This window comes from Falco cherrug, chromosome 3 (genome assembly GCF_023634085.1).
Source record: "Falco cherrug isolate bFalChe1 chromosome 3, bFalChe1.pri, whole genome shotgun sequence".
Taxonomy (NCBI): Eukaryota; Metazoa; Chordata; class Aves; order Falconiformes; family Falconidae; genus Falco; species Falco cherrug.
In genome coordinates, this window is record NC_073699.1 from 116,897,875 (window position 1) to 116,918,551 (window position 20,677).

At 43.5% G+C, this 20,677-nt stretch overlaps 1 protein-coding gene, 1 long non-coding RNA gene and 1 other non-coding gene across 7 annotated transcripts in view; 2 read left to right on the plus strand and 1 right to left on the minus strand.

Annotated features, from left to right (window-relative positions):
* Positions 1 to 43: 43 nt before the first annotated feature.
* LOC129735634 (uncharacterized) lies at positions 44 to 4,016 on the plus strand. The gene is made up of 2 exons (XR_008731395.1): positions 44 to 187; positions 351 to 4,016. It is a non-coding gene; the product is annotated as an uncharacterized LOC129735634 (long non-coding RNA).
* Positions 2,435 to 18,690, minus strand: NIPAL3 (NIPA like domain containing 3). 4 transcript variants are annotated; one of them, XM_055705027.1, is made up of 13 exons: positions 18,623 to 18,690; positions 16,367 to 16,767; positions 14,475 to 14,543; positions 14,205 to 14,376; positions 14,032 to 14,091; positions 13,176 to 13,321; positions 12,278 to 12,374; positions 10,820 to 10,955; positions 10,054 to 10,142; positions 8,616 to 8,679; positions 7,461 to 7,555; positions 6,594 to 6,789; positions 2,435 to 3,997 (listed from the first exon to the last, which is right to left on the minus strand). In XM_055705027.1, exons 2-13 carry the CDS (start codon positions 16,463 to 16,465, stop codon positions 3,730 to 3,732), a joined length of 1,491 nt encoding a protein of 496 aa, XP_055561002.1. In that variant the 5' UTR covers positions 16,466 to 16,767; positions 18,623 to 18,690; the 3' UTR covers positions 2,435 to 3,729. The 4 variants fall into 4 exon arrangements, with proteins under 4 accessions (XP_055561002.1, XP_055561003.1, XP_055561001.1 ...); XM_055705028.1 differs by lacking the exon at positions 18,623 to 18,690 and adding an exon at positions 17,876 to 18,236 and having other exon boundaries at positions 13,176 to 13,297; XM_055705026.1 differs by lacking the exon at positions 18,623 to 18,690 and adding an exon at positions 17,876 to 18,231.
* Positions 18,467 to 20,677, plus strand: part of LOC114017415 (uncharacterized) — a 16,265-nt gene continuing 14,054 nt past the window's right edge. Inside the window, exon 1 of one of the 2 annotated variants that reach the window (XR_008731394.1) lies at positions 18,467 to 18,548. This is a non-coding gene — a transcript (uncharacterized LOC114017415). The other variant, XR_008731393.1, reaches the window with a different exon arrangement.

The following is a 20,677-nucleotide window of genomic DNA, read 5'->3' on the forward strand; positions in this document are numbered from 1 at the left end:
GGGGGCGGGGCTCTGCGCATGCGCCAGCGCCGCGAGGCAGGCGGCCATCTCCTCACCGCCAGCGCCTCGGCTGAGGGGATGCGGGCCCGGCCCGGCCCCGCCGCCCGCCTCTTTCGGGGGCTTTCTGGGCCCATTCCGCCGCCCAGTAGCGTCCGGGGGTCTGCACAGCAAAGGGCACGGAGCTTAGGTGAGACAAAGGGTGTTTTACACGGCTAGATCCTTGGTGAGGTGACAGGCTCCCACTGTCTGAGGTGAGAGGCATCCACTGTCCGCCAGGCCTGGAGGAGAGGCTTCCAGTGGGAGCGGCAAAACTCGGGGAAATGTTATTCTAAAGCTACACATTACTCTAGGAACCACGTCTGGAGAAACGGTTGGCTGCTGAGTTCCCGGCCAAGTATGACGGATGGACACCTCTTCCACAGTTTTAATTAACAGACTTGAAACACTGTTGGGAGACCCACCAGAGGAGCACCTCAGGGTGGCCCAGCAGGATGCTTGGGTGACGCTGAAGGTTAAAGTTCAAGGAAGACGTTCAAGGAGGACGCGGGACTGGCTCTGGGATGTGCTGCGATGCTCCGAGCCAGGCAGGTTTCTGCTGCCAAGGGCCCACGTATGCTCCTAGATAATGGCCAAAGTTAATCAGTTGTGCTTTGCAGTTGACCGTGGCCGGCAGACACGCTCAGGCAGTTGCCAGATGGGAACAGTGACAGTTTTCCTCATATTCTCTCAGAGTAAATCATGGCTTAATCCAGCAATGAAGTGATCTGAGACAGTGGTCATCTCAACTGTGTAGTAAATGAATGCTTGTATGCGTTTACATCTGAAGAAACCACAAACCAACATGCTTTTTTGGGTTGTATTCAGTTTTCTGCAAAAAGCACACAAAACTGCTCTGAATTTCAATGGCACAAATAACTTTGTTCAACAGTTTTGTCCTCACTTGAAAAACCAGAAGACAGGATTTCTGATGAAAATAATGACATTTCTGTGGTTGAAATGCTTTCTTCTAAAGTTCAGATACAGAAAAAAAAAGCAGCAAGTAATGCTAAGCTGGTCATCTTTACCAGGCTTGTAATTTGGTCCACAATGCAGACCTTTCCCTCCTAAAAGAACAGGGCATAGCAGGATTCACTTTTAGAAAGGTAAGATCAGTCTTACCTGTCCAGATAAGAGATTCTGCAATTTAGATGTAGTGCAAATTTAGGCTGTAATTGGTTAGTCTCAATTACCTTAGCCTTTTCTTGCTGGAATCACATGCTTTATTAATTCATGTTCTTCCTCCCTGGCCAGCAATATATTCTGCTTTAATACCATGAACTCCCAACATTTGTGTCCATTTCAGGGGCATTTTAAATACTCTTGTCTTTCATAATGACACCTCTTTGTAGCATGCATTCTTGTAGTTCTGACATCTGGCTTGATTGCCACCTCTTCGTATTAGCACTTAACACAGTTGTCTCTGAGGTAACACACTAAACCTTAAATGATGTATGTTAACAAAGTATTATCAATTTATCAGAAGCTCTGGACTTAGGTATGCTGCTTCCGGAAGAATTCAAGAAAGTGCTAGACAGTGTTTTAATACTCATGTCCAGGGACTTCCATGTAGTGCAGCTCTAACACCAAAGCAGATAAGGCTGTTTTTGTTTTGTTTTCCATTTGTGGTTTGGGACCCCAAGAGATACATATAATTAAGAGTATCCTGAGGGTTATCTTCTGCTTATCCCCCTGGACTAAAACCCATATGGTGAGCATTAATTAGGTTGGCAAGTATTCGATTAAGCTATGTTGCCAGTATTCTAAATTTATGACCGTCTGTATCTTAGTGGCATTGTTAGGAAATGCCCTTAAGCTGTCTACTCCTGCAATCAAAGACACGATATCCTGTATCTGAAGGATGACATCTCCTACAGCGTAGCGTTCCCAACTACTATTAGAGGTCTTCACTGTCTCAGAGAAGCACACTGTTGTCTCAATTTCAGTATGGAGTTGGCAGGCATGCAAAAATCATGAGTCAGACCACCAACAATATAATGTTTTTGTGATTTGTCTCATCATGCGTGTGCCCATCGTCGTCCGTCTGTCCCCCCACTCCTTTAGGCTATACTTAGATCACATTTACAAGCTCTTCTCTGAAATAGCAAATGCTAAGAATTTTTGGTTTTTGAAAGCCCTGTAAAACTAAGATTTTAAAGTAAATTGCATGACTCCTAAAGCTGACACCAAATACTTGGAGACTCATGTAAAAGTGCAAGCATTAGTAATGCTGCAGCCCCATGTAGCAATCTGCATTTCATTTACAAGTATCCTGTTAAGAAAAGACAGTTCTTTGAACTCACGTTGTACTTATGGTTGGAAACTAATTCTGTCTTAACTTCTCTCAAAACATTTATGGCTGATTAAAGCTATACCAAGAGTATGGAGCAGGCCAGAATTCTGTACGTTTTACCAAAATCTTTTATTAGGTTTCATTTCCAAAGGTCTCACCTAAAAGACAAATAGAATTAAATAGACATGCAACAGTGCTTATGAAAAATTGAGCCGTTATTCTTATAATCCAATACTGTAAAGCCTGATTTATTTACACATTTTAGGGTGAACAAGAGAACATTGTAGGCAAATCATTTTGTACATTCAACCAACACAGGAGCTGTATTCCACAGCATTAAATTACATGTAAGATACACACTGAGAATATATTAAGTGCTCTGGTGCATTGAAAAGCCACACAGCGTGGAGGCAATAGATGTCAGTTCACATTTGATAAAGCAGCTGGGAGATAAGAGAGTTGAGGAGCTATTCCACCAGCTTAGTAAAGGAGACAGCAGTCACTTTATTTTTGTGCATACTTTTTCAGCTCTTGATGCTGAAAAATGCTGCACATTTGGAAATCTAAGCATACTCTGCTCTTCACAGCGCCCTGCCTCTCTCAGGATCAGCCCTAGATAAACTGGAATTTTGACACATACATGTTAAAGTGTGCTGTACACCAACAGATTATTTTTCACGCTGCAAGGACTAGAATGCGGCACAGGGCTCCTCTCCTTTACATCTTCATGTGCTGTTTAGCTGTAAATGTTTGCTGCAATCCTGGGCATGGCCATTGTCACCTCAGACTAACAAATATTCTGTAAAAAGGATAGACTTGAGGGTACAAATAGCTTCCTGTTTTCAGCTTGTAAACTCTGAACTAGAAGGGAGGTATGGAGTTTATTTCAATCCTGAGCTATACCCTCCCCCTGTTAGAAGACCACAGAAGTCCTACAATCATATTTAAACAGATGTTTAGCTTCTAGGGGCCCTGTTCATGCCTTCTCAGCAACAGAGGCAGCGGCTGCAAGACTGTGATGAAGAGCAGAAAATACAATCTTTTGGAAGCTAGGGAGAAAAAGCAGGAAAGGGGGAAGTGCCTAAAATACAAACACCCCCCTGCATTTTAAAATTCAAGTATTGAACACAGGCAGCAAGCAGGAGCAAGGTGCAGTCTGGCAGTCCTTCTACTGTGCTTACAGTGCCTAACACAGGGGGAAAATGTGACCCTTACAACATCAGTGCATTGAATTGAGACCTACAGCCCAAGGAGCACCTCAGGCTCTACCGATGTGGCACCACAGCATAATCAAAAATAGTGATTTATGTGCTGTAGAAACAGACATCACCTCCCTTGGAGTCCTTTGTCAGGAAGTTTCCACAAGCAACTCTCGCTGCAGGTAAAGGGAGCTGTCATCATTAAGTAGAACTATTTAAACACACAGACTGTAAATAAAACATGGTTATATAAAACTTTGGAGCAAGACTCTTGCCTTTAGAGTCTTTGAAAGAAAAGGGCCAAAACAGCATAATAATACATAAGCTCAGGTTATGGCTGGAGGAAATTTCACTCAGAGCAGAACACAGCCATGTGCTGACAACTGAGGGCTCTCTGACAAACAGAAAGGTCAGGCCAGAAGTCAGTCCGTGCTCAGGCTGCAAGGCTGTGGAGAATCTGGGCAGTTTACTGCAAAAAAAAATAAAAATCACTGAATCAGGCCAGAGAGCAGCCCCCAAAAGAGAAGTGCAAGCAGGGGCTCCACATCAGAGTAGCTCTCTACCCCCGGCAAAGCACTCTGTGCCTGTCTCTCATGATGTCAGGTCCTGCAATTAGCAGAAAAACCAGCTGTTTACTGGCTCCAAGTTTGTACACCAGTCAGCAGCAGCTTTTAAATACCTCCAAGAAACTAAGAACTGGGAAAACTGCATTCTGTTACACACAGGACCAACAAGTCAATAGTAAAACATTTAGGCCCTTCTGAATAATTATTTTATACCACAGCAACTTCTGTAATAATTAAACACAGAGAATATTGCCATGTAAAATGTATGCATGGTTTAGCACGGCTTGTTTTAAAACATTATGTTTCTGTGGTTTCAGAACTAATAGGTCAAACTATTGCCTCATTGATTAAAAGGAAAGAGATAAGAAAAGCCAGCATTCTTGTACCCTTCCCATTCAGCCTCCCCTGTAGTACTTTGTTTTGTATTGTTAATGAACAAAAGCTGCACATAAATTCACAAACAATCGATTACCGGGGATACAAAGCCAAAGGTAGTAAATCAGTGTCACTGCAACTGCAACAAGATTAATGTTCTGGCAGTATTAGCCCATTAACATTGTTATCTTACTTAAACACAAAAAGTACTGAGGGTAAAAGAAAAGCTGTTATTTCTTGAGGTTTCATAAGCTGGAGCATACAGGATGCCATTGATAAGATCTGGATTGTCAGACATGCCAAGTTGGTGAAGAAACTTCACATATAGGTACACGTGCAGGCACTAGGCATCTACTCTTTGCAGGGGCAGGGTGGGAGGTTATAATTTTTCTAAGCTGCAAAGCAATCTCAAGTATTTCCAAATTGAATTAGTTTTCATAGCTGGCAAGGCAAACATGCAGAAGAACAGATCTGTTGTCATATACAATAACAAGAATCTGGAATAACTATACATGATTCAGTGGAGTTCTTGAGAATTTTTGGTAGTGGAAACAGAAACTGGCCATGAGTCAATTAAACAAAAACCAAAAAACAAAACAACCCCCCAAAAAAACCAGAAAGCCATTGTTTCAAGTCCAAGATCCTCCCAAAATCCTCGGTATCAGAGTAACCACTTAAAAATGCACAGAACACAAGTACTATTCATTTCAAGTACAGTCTTCTAAGGTCCTGGAGACACTCCACTACCCATACACTCCAAGACAAACCAAGCAGAATTAAAATTCTGTTTCCCAGCAAAACAACAGCTTTTAGAGAAGATGTTGATATCAAAGTGCCAGTACAACTTGCATATGCCAGTAAACTTCGTACTTTGTCCTTTCCACTTGACAAGTTCCCCCTGCCCCGCCTTGTCTCTATTCTCCCTTCATATCAGCTTCTAGCCATCTCTTGGAAGCTGGAAAGATAAATATCACGAGTACACAGTGCTCCATTATTCTTACAGTCCGCACTGAGTGCTGGACTTTGCACACTTCTTTTTAGTTCTTAGGTCATTCACAGTATTAGACTAGTATCTTTTTTTTTGCGTTTTTTAAAAGAAAAAAAAAAAAAAAGAGGCAGGGGAGCATGGGACTACACGGGACACCCAGCCTACAACAGCTAGACTGAGCTTTTCAACTAAGGAATGTCAACACCTTTAAGCATTTAAGACCACTAAACGAAGTTGGAAATCCTGCCTCAACCAGGAAGAAAACTGATATAGAATTAGGACCTCATCAAGAACTACAAAAAATTCCCACCAGATACCAGTCATGTTACTATTCTCATTTCTCCTTGTTCTTGTACTATACAGTGTTCCCTCTGCATCATTTAATCCAGCCTGAAGCTCCTGCTATGTAACCAGAAAACAGACAAATAATCCTTGTTCTAAGCTGCCATATAATCCAGTGGTGCTATAATAACAATTCACATACTCAGTGCATATGTTCAACACCTGCCAAAGAATTTTGTACAGGAAGTGTTCCAAGATTCATGTTTTGAAGGAATAAAGTAGCTTGCTTACTCTAACCAGTTCTGCTGCTCTAAAGACACTCGGTATTCATGCTTGAAACAATCACATTTTATTGCAATGTTAAGGTAGTTTGGTGGTCACGCTAGAGACGTGAGGATTTACAACTTTTTTGGAAATCTGTCACAGTCTCTATATATGAAAGATTAAATCCTGCCTTCCTCCCTCTGTGAGCAACTCCTGAAAACTTCTATTTGGAGATAAACCCACTCCCAGCAGGACTAAAAATTGCACAGTCACGTCTCTTCCCACGGCTCTGTGTTTTCACAGCATCCGCTATCTCATCAGTTTCATACTGCCGTGATGCTGCACTCACCATTTCATGCTTCCAGATGGCAGCCTTCAATGGAGAACTGTGATTTACTTCTCACTAAGATGAATGCTTTCAAGTTCACAGCTAGAGAGTTGTTTATTTTAATAATCAGCCCTGAAAGTTAAGCTCGAGATGAGCTTTAAACTATATCAAGGTTGGTTTTACACTTGCTTATATTTTAATGGGTAAATAAATAAAGGTCATACTTCTGACGATTCAAATCAGTTCTTTAAAGGTCACTCACTCCTTTTTGCTGTGCTCCAGCACCCTGTAGGGTGGAGCAGAAACTCCTTTGGAACCATGCTGCTCCTGCACAATCGGCAGTGTAGCTGGAGTATAGATTTCCGGCATGTTGTCATTGTTCTCTAGGGCACCGTAGGAAAAAGAAGCTTTGAGGTCAGGCTGAACTGCAATCCCTTTATCGTGCATGTTCTGCATGCCTGAAAAGAGCAAAGACAGAGATTAAATGCTTCAGAACAAAAGTGCATTCTTCCTGCACTCTTAAATCAGAAAATTATAAAGACTTAGTGTTCATGATATGTGGCTCATCAGTTCCTGGAGCGTTAAATGAAAGACATAATGTTTTTCTGCTTGGCACTAAAGCAACTGATGGAGAAATAAGCTTCAAGTGAATGAGAGATGGCAGTCAGTTATTTATCAAGTGCTGCATATCTTTTATGCGGCTCACCAGAGAGTTTAGCTGTACTTTCCAAAAGAAATTTCTGCTCCCTCTGGCAACATATCTCAGCCTTTCCCAACAATCAATTCTTCCCGCTAGATGAAGACCAAGCCCAGTCCCAAGTGTACGCTCAAAGCTAGTTTGTCTTCCCAGATAGCAGCCAACTGGACAAGGCTGTTCTGATAAAATATGGCATTAGGTGTCAGAGGACCCAGCACAAGTGGCATCTAAGTGGCACGTCACTTCTCTGCTCTACGCAAAACATGCACATACCCCTCACATGGCACAAACAAACAAGAGAAGAAAAAACCAGAAAACAAGACAGCCACCTGATATATCCAGACACTTGCAGAACCTAAAGCTTGAGATTTCGTTGTGAAGCCTAACATTTAAGAGAGAAAGAGTGATAAACCACTGTATTTTTACCGTTACCTGGCATAGCATCCATTGATATGTACGGTTCAAATGGGATAGACTTCTTCCTATTTCTTGTGATCAGGAAGACACCTAGAAATGCTATGAGGCATCTGAGAGAGAAAAGAAGATCTACTGAGATAACTGTGAAAAGGGAAAAGAAAAAGAGAGCAATATTGCATGCTGCTTCTTCCAAGTGCCTGTCTTGTAGCACCACAAAGAATTACTCAGAACTGAAAGTGAAAGAACTGTGAAGTCAGAATTACAGGGAACTGTCCCAACTGAATAACCCTCTTCAACAGTATTGAAATCCACCTAGCAATCAGAACAATTTCACCTTTTCTGTATCAAAATGCAGGCAACGGTCTTCACATTAATTAATTACCTTTGACTAACTAAAGGGGAAAGGAAACATATCAAAATTTGGTTTTCTTTGATGAAACTCCAGGATTTAGCAGCCTGACCTTTGAAAGGTTTCCCATAGGTAAACAAACTAACAACTGTTAATCTTGATCTTTACAGTACATTGACAGAGAAAGGGGCAGTTCATAACATTAATCTCCCAATTGTTGTTTTTCTTCTGTACTAATCTGAAAGGCATTTCAGAATGTCCCAATTATGGAGAGCTAATCACATCAAGACACTGTACTAAGAGTAAATACTGAGTTACACAGCAAATGTTTTACTGATCATATCTTCACTGTGAGAGTGCCCATGCCCTCAGAAATAGGACTCCAGAAGTCCAGTCACAGTTCAGTGAAGCTCAGTGCAAAACCTGAAATAAGATTCCCTAGAGGCAGCTTCTTTTAGTTATTGTGCAATTCTTCTAGATTCATGAGCAGGTAGCTTGAAAAACAGCCTATATGCTTCAACAGCCAAGCTGATCTCCAGTGGGGTCAGTAAAGGATTTAGTGTTTAATGTTGTACAATTATGCATAACCTAGTGTTACACGGTTCCTCTAGAGCATCCATCATCATTCTGACAAGATCCTGAGAGCTATGGGCCATTGTCTGCTCTAACAAAGAAGGTGCTTTCAATTTGTCCTCCTCTCCAAGACAGTATGTACCTCCAAAACATACGTGGATAGATACATACATACTTTTTTTTTAAATTATTTTAGTCATATGAAGAAATACTTTCCAGTTTTCTATCAAGGAAATTTAAACACTTACCCAAGCGCAAACATACATATATGCAGAACATCCTCACCGGTGAAATCCAAGTAAAAAGTTGCTCCTTTAAAAGAAAATAATTCATTACATCTTCCTTCCCAGCTTACTTGAGCAATTAGTGCTACATCTCCAGCACTAGTCACTCCAGAAACCAAATCATGTAAGATTTCTATTTTTATAGTCAGCACCTTTGGGTTTTTTTATGATCTTAAAATAGGAAAAGGTGGCCTGATTTCTACTTTAACACAATTTATTGACAAATCTTTTAGAATTTCACTACCAAAATAGCGATACCAGTGTAACTAATACAGATGCAAGCAGCACAGCAATTAGCACAAATCTTTCCATACTGGGATAGGGGATTGCGAAGGAAATATTGCTGGACTGTATTTCTGAAGTCTCATGACAAACCAAATCAAATCTCTCTAACCTCAACAGGATACAAACTCTTGGCCCCAAACAAGCATATACAGCTCAAACCTGTACGATCCCAAGTGTCCTTGGTGCCCTGGATGTCAAAAGGACACACATTCTGGCTTCTACTCTTTACATTTCTAATTGAAGTAAAGTAAATAAACTGATAAATCTGAGAGCAGCGTATGGTTTGGAATGCAACTGAAAATAAACATTCACCAAAGAGTAGGCCATTCTCTCTCATGACACTGACGAAGAGCATTAAAAGGCTATGTGTAATTTACGGGGGAAGCTATTGCCCTTATATATCTAAAAAAGCATTACTGTTTACACAGACAGTGCATTGGCTTGACAGTGATGGGTACTTTCTCGAATGTTGGGGTTTTGGTTGGTTTGTTTGTTTTCCTCAGTTTTGCTCATATGTCTAAGTGGGGAGAAGAAAACCTTAAGAAGGCTGCTTGGCAGGGTTGAAGCCTCAGGCGTTTAAAATGCTCATCTTTGTTCATGCAGACAAAGCTTTTCCTATGTGGGCAAGGGCTGAAAGTGGAGTAAACTGTTCAGAAAGAAAAAAGTGCCTATAAAAAGGCTGTGAGCAGCTGCATTCTAGATACAATGCAAACACTACTATCAGGCAGAAAATTGTAACAACTTTGTACAGAGGAAGCAAATACATTTCTACACTGTATCACATGCGTTTTAACAAAAGCTGCGTATTCAAGTTGCACCTCTAAGATCATACATCACCCTCTTTACAGGCTAGCATGGTATGAGTAATACAGTCTCAAACGTAAGTACCCATGTGCTTTAAACAAAATGACAGAACTTAACAGAACATTTTAACGCAGTCTAATGGGATGATTCACATTTTCGGGAGGAAAAAATGTAACAAAGCCAGCTGCAGAAGACAGATGACAAGAAAATACAAGTCATCATCTTCCTGAGTATTCACCTCCCTCATCCATAAGCAAGGATCATTTTCCAAAATCTTTCGCCCTTCTTTTAGAAAGGACCAACACACTGTTACCTGCTGTGATTGCTACTGTTGTGGACAGGATATAGCCGATGCTGGCAATCTGAGATGAGTCATACAGCTGTGATGCTTGAGCTAAAAACCTGCAATACAATGACAGACAACAGGGGTTGATTTGGGAAGGATACTCAAACTGTACAGCACTTACCAGGGACTATTACAGGTCTCCTTTTTGGAAACACCTTTCAAAAGCAATGCATACATTTTAGAAATTTATTCTCTTTCTCACTAAACCTGCAGCATCCCTTGGAATTCATATAAATGATAGAAGAGTAAGCCTTATGGCTGTACTGACTAAAAGCAATGGAATTACTGCCATGACCTTAGGGCCAGAATGTCACTCATGTTTTGAATAGCTTTTCATCCCTGCCGCTACCAGCTTTTTATGTTACGGCAAGTACAGATATAAAAAACCAAAGACACATCGTCAACAACACTGATTCTGCACTTTGGTTTTACCCAGTGCACAGATACTGTATTTGATTTGCTGCTATTTCATTCCTAACATTGTTTTGCAAATACTTGAATGATGTACAAATCTGGGATTAAAACTACTGGCAGTGTCACTACATGGAAAAGCAAAGACCACCACTATCCCAGGCTCCTGTGACATGGATTTGAGGACAGGTCACTGAAGGAAATGGATAATTCTTCTCCTAAAATTTAATCAGCATTCTTGGAACGGATAACAAAGTGTCTATTATTTACTGACCCACTAAAACCAGCGCAATTATAGACAAAAAGAGAGTGAATATCTTACGTTGCTTGAAAGATCGCTGTCGCAATCATGCACACCAACATGATATAAAATATGGGGTAGTCGAGTTGTAAGTTTCCTTGTATCGAGACAACAATCATGCCTGCCACAGCCTTCACAGTCACAACAGTCATGGAACCTGTAAATGTTTACCAGGATTCAGCTGAAGCACTGATACATGCTCAGAGGGACAGGAACACTACATGTTCGCTCTATATGTGACAGGTAACTGCAAACAAAACCAAGATCTACAAGAACTTGAACTCTTTTTGCCAGCCAGGCCAAACAAGGGATGCAAACTACCTATTTTATCATCGACTCCACCAGTTTTATTCCCGATGACTTCACAGCAACCTTCAATAAATCACCTAACCTTTCTGTCTCACTGTTCCCTTGTCTACAGGACTAAGAGCATTTACTGGTTTTTTTGTTTGGCTGGTTGTTGGTTTTTTTAAAGTGTTTAAACAGCGTTGCACAATCACATGATGGAAGGATACAAATTTTAATTTCTGATGCCATATTGGCCTGGTTAATAAAGCTAAGCTTTCAAAACAAGAATCAGAAAGAGCCTATTTCCTTTCCATTTCTTGAAAGCACAAGTCAGGACCATTCAGAATTAGGACAGCTGCTTTGCCTGCAATTCGTGCAGCCTCTGAGGCATCAGTTACTGACACCCAGCCCCAAACAGTTAAAAGAAGAAAAGAAGAGAAAGAAAAAAGAAAAAAAGAAAAAAAAGAGACTGCACTAACTGAAGCTGCATAAATAGCAAAAATAGAGGACTGCAACATAGATTCAACAGCACGTCAGACTGCATCACTGCCTTGCTATTATTTACTCTTTCTAAAGATTAAACTGATCACAGTTTATTAAAAAAACCAGACTTATATGGGAAAAGGTACAAGAGAAATCCTGGCTTTTCCAAAGTCACTGTAAGATCCCACTGTAGGCTATGAGGCTATCAAAAGCATCACGTGACCCCAAGGCCAGAAGTTCTCCCAATTTAAGTAGGGACAGACTGGCATGGCAGGGTAGTGATCATTTCTTTAGCCACACAGCAAATATTCCCAGAGACAGTAAGATTCTTGTAGATCAAGTCTTCTCTTTCATCCACTGCATCAGCCTTCCTTAGCCATGGAATAGATAAGATAGCATACCACGCTTTGCATGCACAGATTAAAATTAAGAACACTAATAAATAACTTGCACTTTCTGTATGTGGCAGATTATTCATCCTTATGGGAAATAAGTCTTAATTGTTCAACAGTCACTTGCAAAGATCCTAAACTTCACTGCAAGATATTAGCTTCATCTAATGTGTAGTAGTTTTCTGGAGCAGACTAGTGCATTTTATGATTTTAATTAGATGAATATAATTCCCTATATGCCATAGATGCTGTGGTTTACTGTAGTTTACTGTTATAAGCCAGAGTTAGAAGATCTTACAAGTTTATATCAACTTACCTAGCAAAGCTACCAGCAGGAGAATAACTACAATGTAGTTTGCATTTTTCTCCTTGTAAAAATATAGTAGCAGGCAGAATACGATGATCTCCACAAGCTAAGAAAGACAGAAAAGAGAATATAAAAAAATGCAGGCTATATGGGGTTTGCAGTAAACAGAAACATTGAGCCAGTCAAACATTAGAATTACATAAAAGGGCAAATCAAACGACACGAGGATCCCACACAATTATAGATGAAATTTAACATGATCCTAAATTCTAATTAGATGAGATATTCAATAGCTTCTTGCAGAACAGGAAACATGGGACACTATAAAACATGGGACATTATATTCATGGTGAAGCAGATCATCAAATAATCCTGACTGAATATTCACATCAGAGGTCTCAGCCTTCTTTCTGTAATGAGGTTCTGTAAGTGATCCCTGGAGCACACATCTTATTTAATGTCCCAACTTATCTCCATTAAAAAATGAGAGATTTCATTAGATTTTTCAATGATTGATTGATGGCTCCAGAGAAAGTCAGTCAAGAAAAAGCCCAGATGCAAGCACAGTATTCAGACACCTCCGGAGCAGTTGCTCTCAGCTGCCATCAGTACTACTGCTACAGGCTGAAGCTGACAGGTCAGGAGAGAACAAGCTGCTCTAAAACTTTTCAGTTAAAACATATTGAAGTCCTAACAGAATCAATCAGAGACAGAATGGGAGAGTTCCAAATTGTGCATGCATGTGTCTATGTGCAATGTGGAACTGACACCAGGAAAAGATGGCATAGGTTCATTAGCAAGTCCAAGGAATATTTGGTAGTAACCATAAGGAAAAATAATGCTTGAAATTAAACTCTCAGTCAGGCATATAGCAGAAAACAGTCCCATATTTTATGGGCCATCTTACCATGTACAACAGAAATGGCCAGCTCACTAAATGCCTAGTGATATTTTCTCCTGTCATCTTCTCATGACTATTAGGTCCAAATGTTATCAGCAGGTAAGTTCCAACAATTGCCAAACCACAGCCTACAAAGGACAAAACATAGCGCCCTTCGGCAACCAAAGGACAAACAAGAAAAAAAAAAAAAAAAAGAGAGGACAAAGTTAGTGGGTTAGTGTGGATGCATGGAATTAACATTGCACATGCACAATGATCATTAATGACATCATGCATATTCCTCTGGATGACTCATTCCTCTGCCCTTCATGCCCCACTTTCAAAATATTATAACCAAAAAAAACCTAGGCAATGCGCATGCTGGGAGGTGAGGAAAAAAAAGCTCATACCAGGTAGTATCTGCTAAACAAACAGGAACTACAAGACCTGTAATCTGGGGCTTATCCTGCCTGGCAATGCCCACAGCCCGTTTTCTAAGAAATACAAGAATTCATGCCTCAGTTCCACAAACACTTGCGCATGTATGAAATCCAGCTGACTCAGTTGTGCCTACACTACTGCAGAGTCAAGGCCCTACGCTGCAGCTTCAGCCTAGAGAACCATAATTCGCAAATCCTGCAAACAAACACCATTCCCATGTATTTCTAAAATCTGTGAGATTTAGGTGATTTGGCACAAGTCAGAAAAAAACAAAGCAATCCTTTTTTAACAAACAGTGGATAAGATGACGCATTTCTGCAAAGAGGTACTATAGTTAATGGAGATCTTGTCATCCCTCTAATTATGATTCTTGCGGGGCTGTGCTGCGTGTTGAATGGCTTGTAAACAAAGAGGATAAATGAAAAGGAACTGTGGAACTTACTCAAAAAATCCTTGGGCTTCCATTTTTCTTTAATAAATATAATTCCTATGATTGCACTGGCTATAAAAAAAAAAAGGAGAGAGAAACAGTGAGTTATGCATCAGGCTAATGATCAGCAATCTCACACAGGAACGCACGCAGGCTTGTACAGCTGTTGTCTCTCTCCCCCTTACCTATAACAGACACTGCACTGAGTGGCACAATCAGTGAAAGAGGAGCAAAGGCGTAGGAGGAAAACACTCCCAGTTCTCCCAGCACCAGCAGAAACAGTCCACACCACCATGTCTTGGTTTTGAAGTAGGCTCGGGGGTCTTTGGAACCTGCCAGCCGGATGTGGCTGTATTTCTAGAAAAGAAAATAAAGGCAGCGCAGCTTTGGCATGCTCAACGCTTTTTAATGCAGGATGCCTAAGGCAGGGTGAATATTTGCTTCATGATACTCACCTGGAGGTTGAGTGCAATACTGATAACAAGATGCCCAAAAATAGCTAGTAACGCACCAATCAAGTTCTCCTGTAAAAACAAAAGTCAACACACCAGTATTAAATTTAGCCACCAGACCCTGAAGGAAGCTGGAGCTTTTTGCACAGTCTGGATGAGGGCAAATGGTTCCAAGGTCACCCGTCAGTAAAATCTCTGTTTATCTTCCTCCCTTTCTACCTGATCTAGGGCAATTCAGGTAAGTTCCCTGTGGCTATGTTCCAAATCTGTGAAACTCAGGTGAAAGACAACCTTTCCTTAACAGATACTTTCTACAAGAGACTTAAATGAGTGTGCATATATATGCATTCTTTGCAGTTTCTCAGAGGGGAAGAAGATAAAGCAAAACACAACAACCCATTCACTCATTTCTCCCTTTGAAAAACTCTTTGTGAGGATGTTTGTTGCCCTGAAATTCAGCAGAGTATGGATCAGGGACCTCTGCATTCTGCAGCTCACATCTTAAGAGATATTCTGCTCTTCTCCACTTATATCATCTGCTGGTTCAGTAGGTAGTTTAGGCCATTTAATGAGGCAACCCAATTATCACAGATTTTATGCTGCTTTCTGTATGAACCAGTTATTCCAAAATAATGGGCAACTGGTAGCAGCTCCTAGCAAGCTCTCAACCCCTTCTACATTAGCATGCCCAGCAACGTGATAATTCTCACGGTCTAAAGACAGAATTTGAAATAAAAAAGAATGTAAAGCAGTCTGAGTCACAAAGGAAAAGTACATTAGGAGTAAACAGAAGAGCCTAAGGCTAAGCGAGGCCATTTATTGTTTGTGTTCTTCGAACAACTGTGTAAATCTCATTAGATGTCATTAGCACTTTTCATTTTGGTGCTGGCCTCCAAGTCTAGTACTTACTTTGATTGATTTGGGATAACTGAGCTCACATTCGTATTCCTCCCTTAACAGTAAATATACTATTTATGATTTTCTTATACACAGTAAAGCAGGAACTTTAAGATTTCAAGTTCTTATCAGTGGAGCAAAAATCTCTTTTATTGGGATGTATGAAAATAAGATTCACTCAAATGGCTTCTTTCAAAAGCACCTGAGAGATCTTCCTACAAGTAAAGTTGGCAGAAAAACATCACTGGGTGATTACAGATGTTGGCAGAGAAGCTCAGGCACAGTTTACTGGTTCAGCAACTGGACGTCAGTTTAGAGGACATGGAGCAGATGGTGCCACAGCTGAAAAGCCCCCAAATGCAGCGCAGGTTTGGGATCAGCTTCTGGACTCTGAAAGCCTGCAAGCCAACATCAGTCAGGTCAACTTTTACAGTGCACCTATAAAAGGACTGCAGCCTCAGCAAAGTACTTTTTCCAGTGAAAAAAAAAGCCCTTCTTGCTGTGAATTTCTGAGCACTTTCAGAATCAGGGATTCAGAAGAAATTGATTTGGGAGCAGATCTGTTCCCAGCTGGAGAATAAGGAAGGACTACAGCAGCACATCCCATCTCAACTGCAGGCTCGGCATTGGCTATGGGTTGACCCACGTGAAATTCAAGCACTTGAATCTACAGCAGACCAGAACATCTGATCACCATTACTAATGTATGGGTTAGTCTGAAAAGGCACCTAGCAGAATTTATTGCACCTAACCACCCTCAGACATCCACAGCTTTTAACTGCCAGCCCTTTCTTCACTTTTTCTAGCTCTTCAAGACACAGAATTTCTCTCATTGCTTATCTACACAGCATATAATATACTGGGGCCTCCGGGCATGGCTGAATACAAAGGCAGTACACTTTCTAAAAAAAAAAAAAAAATAAACACAATACAGTTGCATTATTGGTTTACTTGGATAGTTAGGACCCCCAGAGATAAGACCAGGGTAGAAATCTGACCTTGTAAGAAAAGGAGTCAGTGTGTGGCTGCACTGAAACTGCTGCTGTGGCCAATGGGAGCTGCTGAAGTTGCAGATTTGGACTGTTGCCTCCTTCCATTTTGGTTGATTGGAATGTTTACTTTTCAGCTGTTTTGATACTGTAACTTCTCTTTACAGAAGAGACTTGGACCCTGCTGGAACCGCCTTGTCTGTAACTTGGTACCACTTCTTCCCAGCCATCCTGTTTTCTTGGACAAGCCACAATTAGTTCAGTAAAGCACAAAAAAATTTCTTTGTGGCCCGTCTGCTGCTTTTCTTCCCCCACCAAGCTACACTGAAATAGGGTAGGGAGAGGTGTAGAGGAGCCAATACTTCCAGCCAGTCAGTGGGGCAGCAAGGTTATATTTCTCCAAAGTGGCACTAAGAAAAACAAGCAAACAAAAAAAATAGAGAATAAGTCAAATGAACTTGATGGTCCAAAACCTGTAATGAAATCCTGCTGAAGGATAGGCCACAGAAAATTCCCTGGGATTAAATTAACAACTGCACATATCAGCAGGGAAAGCAGATTTTAAATGCCTTCTGACAAAGTCTCTAGTACAGAAACACGCACAGACCTTGCTTTAAAAGAACTTGCAAACTGGCTTGGTCCCAAGGGTGACATATGCAGCTGGCATTTAACATCAGGCCTTGCCATTTGGAAAGCTCTTATCAAAAAGTCTCTGGAGCCCTCCAAGCCCTGCTTTTCATTTCTCTACTGCCTGTGTTACCTCTGTTGTTTGTTCAGGACGCAGCATTACATTAGTCACACCATCCCCATGTGCTGGGGACGAGACAGTGCAGCTCTTCATGCTAACAGAGGTCATTTCAGTGTAACTTCGTGAGCAAAGCGTGGAGGCTAAACTCATTATAGGTGTCTGGGAAGCACCGCACGCAGCAAGCCCATCTGTAGTCCCTGCACACCATGATGGCTCCTTACACCAAAGGCTTAAAGAGCATCAGCATCACCTTGTGATGTGAAGGCCCTTTCTAAACAGGGGGATGCTGGTGTATAGCCATTGTAGGGGCCTGATCCTCACAAGCAGCCCATCCTTCTCAGTCCACTCAAGGGCTACCTGAACTGGCTGAGCATCCCCTAGACCCCGGACAAGTAGCCTGTGGTCACATTCTGAGGTAGCAAGGCCCACCCCGTGCCCAGGCCGCGAACTGATGGCTCTCTCGGCCAACACGGGCCTGCAAGGGGGGATCGCTGTAACTCAGGGGGTGTCCCACGGCGTGCTGGGGAGCGCGGGGGGGACAGGGGCAGCACAACCGAGCTACGAAAGGGCAAAACCACCCCGCTGTGAGGAGAGCTGGGGGCAAAGGCCTCTCCCGCCGTGAGGGCAGCCCACTCGAGCAGAGCAGCCCCCCGACGCCCCTCCGGGTCACACCGCCCTCCCCAGCCGAGACCCACAGCGGAGCCCGGGTTCCCCACCAAGACCCACCGAAAACCCGCAGCGCCTGGGGGGCGGCGGCCCCGCGCACTCACCTGCTCCCTCAGGGCCGCCGCCCTGCCCCCATGGCCAGGCCCTCCGACCCCAACTTCGGTCCCCGGCCCAGATGCCGTCGGTCCCTGCCCGGCCCCTCCCATTCGCTGCCAGCCCTGTCAGTCCGGGGCCGGGCCCCAGCAAACAGCGGCGATTGGCTGTCGGGCGGCTATCGGGCCTGGCCCAGCCTATGGGATGAACCCTAGCGCGGCGCCGGGCTCCGAGGGGGCGGGCTAGGGAAGGAGCCGGGTTCCGCCGCTCGCCCGGGCCGTGGCAGCGCCTTGCCGTCGGCCAGGCCCCTCCCGGGCCTGAGGGGAGGAGGAAGGACTCCCCGGCTCAGGGCTCTCAGGACAACCGTGGCACCACACCTCCACCCGGCACAGCCTCCCCTGCTGCCCGCCTTGGGGGCGGTGGTGGCATCGCCTAGCTGCCAGGGCCTACTTAAGGCGCATGCGCATCCGCGCTCCCTCGAGCCACCTTAACTAGCCGCGCATGTCCAACAGCGCGCACAACGGCTCTGAGAGCTCGCCTGTGATTGGGCATCTGCCGGACCACCCGAAGTAACAGGCGCTGTGATTGGAGGAGAGCTAGGCCCGCCATTGTCTTGGCAACCAGGTGTACGCGTTCCCTCAGCCGCCGGTACCGGTGAAGGCCGGAGAGCCCCGAGACGCACCGGTACCGGCATGCACCGTGCCACCTCACCGGGGAAGGGAGGGGCGGGGCGGGGGGGGTGTACGCCGTGCGCTCACCGCACCGCCTCCCGCTGTCAGGTACCCATCATTCCCAGCCTGCACCGCGCTACCTCCCGGGAAGGGCTGACGCCGTTCCCGGCATGCACCGCGCCACTTCACCTGGGCGGGGTGGGGCCGTGGCGTTATTTGCTTGTAGCGCTATGGCAGGACCTCCCTCAGGCGCCTCCCGCCGACCTCCTCGGTCCCCTGAGGCAACACCCGCCTCCCGCCGCCCCCTGAAGCCTCCTCGGCCCCCTGAGGCAACACCCGCCTCCCGCCGCCCCCTGAGGTCTCGGCCCCCTGAGGCAGCCCCCACCGCCCCCTGAGGCCGCGCAGCACCCCTGCAGTGAGCAGGGCCGCGGCAGCTCACAGAAGGGAAAGCAGCAACGGTTATGGCTGTTTCGCTGCCTTCCTGTAAGCAAACCAACCCAGTCCTTCAGCCTCTGCCTTGCCGCCGCACATTAACAGTTCTGCGTGGTTGGTTTTAGAAACGTTTACAAAATAGTGCCACCCAAGGTTGTTACGTTGGGTGCGCAGTGGTGCTGTGAGGTGGCTAGCTGCCTTGCCGCGGGTGCTCACGGGTGTTCTGGAGCATGATGCATCCAGCAGAAGATCATCACTTGGTGCCACGTAGTGAATGGGAACAGGACTTGCAACAGTCATTTCACAGCTGAAGAAGGAAAACCCCAACCATACAAAGGTTTCCCTTTCAGAGCATGGCAAGGATTCATTAATAAGTGATGAGGAAGTGGCAAGTGAAACTTTATACCCACAGCCAGTTAGAGGTGTTGCAGGTCCAGAATTTATGTCCTTGGGGACAAACCAGCACAAGGGAATAAGGAACGCTATCAAACCATATCCCTGTTGCTGTGCAAGACAGTGGAAAGTTTGCTGTTGGCTCTCTTGTGGCACTAACCAACTCCTTGGCCTGGACACCACCCCTGTAAGAGGCCTGTCACTAGCAATTACTTCAGACCTCTTCCCTGCACTAACCTTCCCCCTAATTGCAGAGCTCAGCTTAAGACCTGTACTTGGTAAGAAGCACGCTTAAATTTTCATGGAGCTAACATTTAAACTTTCCAAATGTAGCACTATTGCCGGTGCAGCCCTGTGACCGGTAGTAATAACACCAGAGCTTAATTAGATGAAATATCCGTGGTTTTATTGTGTCTGTGAGAGATTATGCAATTTGAAAACTTATAGTAGCTTCCACCTCACTGTCTCTTGGCAATCAAGGATGCTGCCGAGACAAGGCCTTTGATTCCAGGCCTGCAAAGCGCAGCACTTCTTGGGTGACACCAGGCAGCATAGTGTCTGAGTTCTGCAGGAGCTGGGGTGCTCAGCATCTTTCCTCAGATTTTCAGTTTAGAGATAGTCAGCCCCTCTCTGTGAGTTGCCAGTTGTGAAGCGAGTGGTTAAGATGCCTGACTTAGTAAATGAGGGCAATCTGCAAAATGATTTAACAGCACTGAGTCACCCTTAAAGCCCATTCATCAAACACAGTGCTTCGAAGGGCTTTTTTCCCCCCTTTGCTTCTTAAATAAAAAAGGGAAATTAAATGCAGAAATAACTGCTGATTTCTTGACTTGAATACTGCATTAATGTTAGTTTTGCCTTTAACTTACACAACCTATTTAAAATGAAAACTGGCATTGTAGTTACATGTTTTCTGTATCTCCATATTCAGAATTTTATTATCATTGGCTGTTCCTTTTAGGTTTCAAGATTTCCTCCAGTCCTTACAAACACCATAGGAAAGTAACGACAAACTCAGGAAAAAAGGGATTTAATTCTTAGTCAAAGAGATTTCAGTGTAACCGAGTGACAAAAATGTTTGACGTTTATGTCTTTGTTCTGAATTTTTTGTAACTCTTAATGATCCAGTTTTGTAACAAGGATAGCAACTAAGTTGAGATCAAGGTTGTTAAATTCACTTTGTAATCACAACCGATAACAGGATGAGGAAAACGGTAAATGCAATATTATTGCTTTAAACCTTGAAATTACTCCACGTAACAGCACCCTCATCTGGACCATCTGCCCATCTCTCACCCACCTGGCTTCAGCCCTGCT

Excerpts from the sequence above, each read along its gene's own strand:
- NIPAL3 (XM_055705027.1), bottom strand. The coding sequence starts at position 16,465 with ATGGAAGGAGGCAACAGTCCAAATCTGCAACTTCAGCAGCTCCCATTG. Across the intron at positions 14,544-16,366 it reads CTGACTCCTTTTCTTACAAG|GAGAACTTGATTGGTGCGTT; the intron begins GTCAGATTTCTA and ends TTGTTTTTACAG. Across the intron at positions 13,322-14,031 it reads GAAGCCCAAGGATTTTTTGA|GGCGCTATGTTTTGTCCTTT; the intron begins GTAAGTTCCACA and ends TGGTTGCCGAAG.